This window comes from Octopus bimaculoides, chromosome 8 (genome assembly GCF_001194135.2).
Source record: "Octopus bimaculoides isolate UCB-OBI-ISO-001 chromosome 8, ASM119413v2, whole genome shotgun sequence".
Classification (NCBI taxonomy): Eukaryota; Metazoa; Mollusca; class Cephalopoda; order Octopoda; family Octopodidae; genus Octopus; species Octopus bimaculoides.
Window position 1 is genome coordinate 90,873,038 of NC_068988.1, and position 5,990 is coordinate 90,879,027.

The following is a 5,990-nucleotide window of genomic DNA, read 5'->3' on the forward strand; positions in this document are numbered from 1 at the left end:
GATGACTATATATTCTCCCTGTTTTCAACAAATGTATCTAACAGTTGTCAGGCAACTGTGTTCCCAGTTATGCCCAGAGAGCCTATCTTTTGTTAATCTTTTATTATCCTTGAGTTCAAATCTCACCTTTCATCCTTTTGGGGGTTAATAAAATAAAGTACCAGGCAAATACCACAGCTGAAATTTAAGTAGGCATGCAGTGGGACTGAACCCGAAACAAGCATCTTCACCGCACAACCACATAAATTCCGTTTTATGTTTTTATTAACAAAATGTACTTCCTAAGGTACATGAAATGTTTGCGTAAATAGTCTGTATTAACCTTTTCCCACCTTCTTTCTGCTTTGCATTGATGTAAAGAGTAAGAGCAGATAACTCAACACTAGTTTAGTCGTGTCAGTTTTTTTTTTTACGACATCTGCTAAAAATGAGTTCGTCGGGTGTACATAATGGATGATGGTGAAGTCTGTGCTGATTGTGTTGTAAGTGATAAGTCTCGATCACAATGTATCTCACATGGCACTTGATACGTCTGTTATATTCGGTGCTGGCCACCTTCTTAGGACTTTTGCCTGTTTGGTTGTTATTATGCATTTTATATCGTGTGACCAGAGGCTTTTCTAAAACGAACGGACGCAACAAGCGCTGCACCCCTGTTTCGACACTCGCTGTCCTAGGTTCAGGTCAGTACATCTGTTTTGAATTTCCCTGATGTGTTTTATGAATTGATGTAACTGTTGCTGTGTATTTTAAAATTAGGTATTTGTATGTATGTGTTTGTGTGTACACGTATGAATGTATATATTTCTACAGCACGGCAATGTACTTAGTTATAAAAAAAAACTCACAATGTAAGTCCTTGCAAACTTTACAAATGTTTGGCATCACAATCTCTCAATGAACTCAGTTGTCATTGTCAGCCCACGATGGAGCATTTCGTGTTTGCATGATCTGCTAAACATAACAGTCAATGTTCTACAAAACAACACACTGCTGTTTTTTAAAGAAGAAAGTACACATTAAATAATGAAGTCCCAGATATAGAAAAGACAGGATGATCACAACTGGAACGCCTTTGATCATAGGTTTGCCTTGTCAAGACTGATCCGAAGCAACAGCATCATTGCTAACATTACATCGCAGAAACTAGAATTTTTATCGGGGCCAGAAATAGTTACCTTCTACAAAGTTGATTTAAAATTCGCGTTGGAGTAATGCTTTCACATATAGGACAGTACTACTGCTACAAACATAAACATTCCCGATAAAAGTGGCAAACCAGTCTGTTTCTTATACTGCTACTTCACGAATTCCTTCTAATTAATTAGCTCTATATCACTTGGGGACTCTATTCCGATCCGCCCGTCTAACCACGTAATATCACTTGTTTTCCTGTTTGAATTTTATCCCTTAGACTGCAGCTTCCACACAGATCTGTCTGCCCCTTTTTCATCCAGTTGATAATAACCTGCACCAGTTTAAGGTGAACACACAGAGGGCCCTACGAAAGCTGCACTTTTCATCTTTTCCCGGAAGGAATGATTTCACAGACACATGCGCGCCCGCATCTACCGCCCTCGGATATGCTCTACGAATGACGCAGCGGCAAAAGCTACTGAGCCTGTCAACAAATCCACCCCTCTTGTGCTGGTCAGCAACAAATTGTTGAGTTGTGGAGCCCGTGTATCAGTTTTAGACGGTTCATCCCTGACCACCACCTTATATTTTAAAGATATAAATGTATCTAGGGATTTTCTATAAGCTGCAAATTAATTTGGGCTCATAGAACTGTTGGTTGTTTGCTGGTGGCTAGAGTACTCTTCCAATCTGGAGCCTACATTAGTTAATATCTTTCGTTTTTCCATAATTTAGACATTAATAATTCAGAATAATTAACTGTATATGCACCGTATTTACCGGCACATATTACTTGCATTAAAACAAATTTTTAAGTGTCCAGAATTTGCCCTACGTTTAAAGCGGTCGTATTACGGATGGGAAACTGAGCGCTGTAGACGCGGGAGCCGGATGAGCAAGTCTTCTAGGTGCAATAATTGTTGCTAATAATAGAATATTGAAAACTGTCCAAATTACATTATTTGCACAAACTTATGAAAAATTACGTGCAATACGTCTATAATTATGAGAGGTCACATCATCTCATTATATTTCCTTCTCCAGCATATATAACCCACAACTGATTATGTGTCTTGCTTTACTCAATGACTATTACTTTTAAGGTCCCACCTCCCCCCACTTTTCTTTTGATTATTTAAATAAGAAATTCTCTTAGAAAGATGAAGGAATATAAATTTTTTATCATCCTATCAGATAATCTACAACGAGTGGATAACAACAAAACCGTAGCAGTGGTGTACCAACTTGGTTGGTGGCCGATCGTGGTTACACAAAACATCACAGCCAGAAATACGAGTTTGACATCTTGTATGGCAAGTCTCTTGACCAAAATATAAATAACTATACAGTTGATCTGAAAGAAGTTAAAGTTGAAATCTGGTACTCTCATAATGTAATTTATTTATACTTCATAGTATATTTCACACTATATTGTTCAAGTATACAGTCACAACATAGTATTTACGTGCTCTGAATCACACATCCCTGATAGCTTTCAATAAGCGCATGATAAAACATACTGAGTTTGGTTTTTATCTACAAAATATACTTGTAAAATAGGGCACGTTTTATGCGTTGGTATGTACATTATGTTATATTTATTTGTTGGGTACGGAATTGGAGAGTAAATATGTTAAAAATTGGACTTTTTTTGGTGAAAAAAAATTTTTCGTTGTATGAATCTCAGCTGTACTAAAAAACGTAGGAATAAAAAATGATACCCTTTTCCTTTCTTATGAGGTATGGTAATATGGTACTTCGAGGGACAGCTTTTCCAAAACCCCGCCGCTATTTTGTATTACTAAGGACTGCGTTGTGTGAATTAGAACGTGTCGAGTGACTGCGAAGATATGTTGAGTGGGTTCACAGGTAGGACGTGTGTGGTAGTGGATACATGGTATGTGGGTTATAGTACGATAGTGAAGACTTGGTATGTGGAATGTGTGTATGTTGTCATATTGTGTGGATTGTAGTTGTGAGGACATATGGTGATATAGTTTACTATGAATGTCAAGGTAAGTTGTATGGTCAAACCGGCGAGCGAAAGAAGCTGTACAAACATTATACTAAAACAATCACAATGTGGGGGCACATTATTAGCCGTTCAAAAACATGCAAAACTGTTAGGTTCGCTTAATTTTCGACGCAACAATCACTTCAGTGACCAGGTCGCAGATCGTTCGACGAAAATTTTGACACAAAATAAATAATAGATGTTTAAGTGAAGTTAACAGTCTCTGTGTGTTTTTGAATGGCTAATAGTATATCTTCCATGCTGAAATTGCTTTAGTCTTAATGCACGGACTCAAATCAAGTACCTTGCTCGGCAAGTACACCTCTGACACATTATATAAAAGTAAAGACAAGTGGGAATCTGGTATACAGTTAAGTGTTCATTAAGACTATTTTGTACTCCCTCTTAGTAACTAACTCTTTCATCTTTGTCTCATTGAATTTTAGGTTTCTGTACTCTTGATCATGCTATGGCTTTGAAACTTTTAAGCTATGAGAACCAGGTTATTAACTTATAAAAGTTGCCAAAGTTCATCTTGCCCCAATATCCTACCTGTTTCATGTTGAAACTGGCCAGATCCAGCCTCTCACACCCACCCTACAATGTCATTCTAATAATGAACAGTCATATTATGAAAATATCAGAGCTTTGAGATAAGACCTGATTAATAAAAAGACCATGTGAATGTGTAAGCATTACATTTGAAAGTAATCTGAATACGAAAGGGTTAACTGAACCTGTTCCACTCACAACTACTCTATTCTAACATACCTTCACTGCCACAGTGTACTCCATAACATACTTTCACTTGCCTACACAGCATTCGCTACCATACTATGTCACACTACACCCCACCTCACTGTGACAATGCCCTCCCCACAACATCTTCATTATTGTACAACACACCACATATGTCCACATTATTTAACCATGCAGACTGGGAAGCTTCTGGTCAAATAGTGGTCAAATCTCCCTTATATAATACTTTATCATCTTAAAAAAAAATAAACCAAAAGGACACATTCAACAAGTTCATCTCTGATATACAAAACTGGGAGCTGGCCATGATGTAAACATAGGTCTTTTTGATTAGGGCTGTGCTCGTTGTTACATCGCATACGACCTCACTTCCGCACCATACCACACCTCATACGTCTTAGCAGCTATGCTACACCGTCAAACCGCATTGCACACATTTTCCTAACCGTGCTACACCACACATCCTCAGTCTAAGAAATATATATACTCAGTATGTAGGAGCTTAATATAACAGTGAAAACGGGTTCCTCTGGGAGGCTGATGGAAAAGCAGGGCTTATATGATAGATATTCAGGGTAGTTAGTGGCTAAGGGTACTCAAATCTGTGAACTCTTCAGGTGCTTATTAGCTGTAGCTGACAGCTTCTGTTACCAAGGTGATATAATTGTGGGTGTGAATGATCTGATTGTAGGTGCAGGTGTGGCGGATCTTTTTTAAAACGGGGGCCACAGTTTTCATTTATGTTTTACGTAGTGTTTTTGGTACGGAAAGACTTTCAAACTTCGTATACTTATCTATTTTGTGTTATAGAACAGAAAAATATTTTTGTATTTGAATTTATTTCATGTAAAAAATTGTCTTATTTCGATAATTTCAACCAATCACTGACAAGTATTCAGTTGTTTACATTTACTCCTTTGGCTGATTAAGCCATAGCTTCGTTTTATTTGCTTTTTTCATTTTCTTTTTTTTTTCTTCGTTTTATTTGCTTTTTTCTTTTTAAATTTGCTGTTTTACCCTAACCCTAACCCTATCACCGATAGAATTGTTTCAGAATCGTTTGTTTATGTAGTCGGCACTTAATGTATATCGGCTGAATGGACGTCAGTGATTGGTTGAAATTACAGAAATACGACAACTTTAACATGGAATAACTTAGGGATTTCTTTTTTTTTTAAGAAGACTAAGAGAAAAAGATGTTTTATATGACACATTCTACCAGTGTTCCAAGTTTCAAAGTGTTTCGTTAATGAAAAATGTGGCTCCCGTTTTAAAAAAGATCCGGTGTGGCTGTGTAGCTAAGAAGCTTGCTTCACAACCATGTGATTGTAGGTTCAGTCACTCTGTATGGTGCCTTGGGCTAGTGTCTTCTTTGGCTTCTGGTTGACCAAAATCTTCTGAGTGTATTTGGTAGTTAGAAACTGAAAGAAGCTTCTCTTATATATATATGCCCACGGGCATATGGCATAGTGGTTAAGAGCATGGGCTACTAACCCCAAGATTCCGAGGTTGATTCCAGGCAGTGACCTGAATAATAATAATAATAATGATAATAATAATAATGATAATAATAATAATGATAATAATAATAATAATAATAATGATAATAATAACAACAACAACATCGAAAAATACCTTAGGAATGAGAACCCAGGTTTGAAATTTCTCCAAGACACCTGATGAAGGCTGGAGGGTATATCAGCCGAAATGTTGTGTTAATAACAAACAAGATGACAAATATATATATATATATATATACAGGGATTAGCATTGAGTTGCTTCTCCAACATACTGAAAATTTAGAAATAGCAGTCAAAGAACTACTGATTCTAAACTACAAATTTTTCTCTAATCGGATGGCGATATTTATGGCACACATAGAACAAAAAACCGAAGGGAAAAGCATAAACAAAATAAGTCTTTAGTTAATCGGATACGATCGTTTCATGGTTAAGAGAATGAAAATTTCTCTATTCCAAATCTTCAGTCCGATATTCTGATAAATTTGAAAGCAATGTTAATTCTCTAAATGAAGTATTAACAGTAACTGCACGATAAAGTGAAGTATATTGCCACTTAA

General features: G+C 36.7%; 1 protein-coding gene across 2 annotated transcripts in view; it reads left to right on the forward strand.

Moving 5' to 3' along the window:
* The first annotated feature begins 395 nt into the window (after positions 1-395).
* Positions 396-5,990, forward strand: part of LOC106883235 (UDP-N-acetylglucosamine transferase subunit ALG14 homolog) — a 28,631-nt gene continuing 23,036 nt past the window's right edge. The window contains exon 1 of one of the 2 annotated variants that reach the window (XM_014934166.2): positions 396-683. In XM_014934166.2, the coding sequence (XP_014789652.1) occupies positions 506-683 (178 nt within the window). In that variant the 5' untranslated portion in view covers positions 396-505. The remainder of the gene's footprint in view (positions 684-5,990) is intronic. The other variant, XM_014934165.2, reaches the window with a different exon arrangement.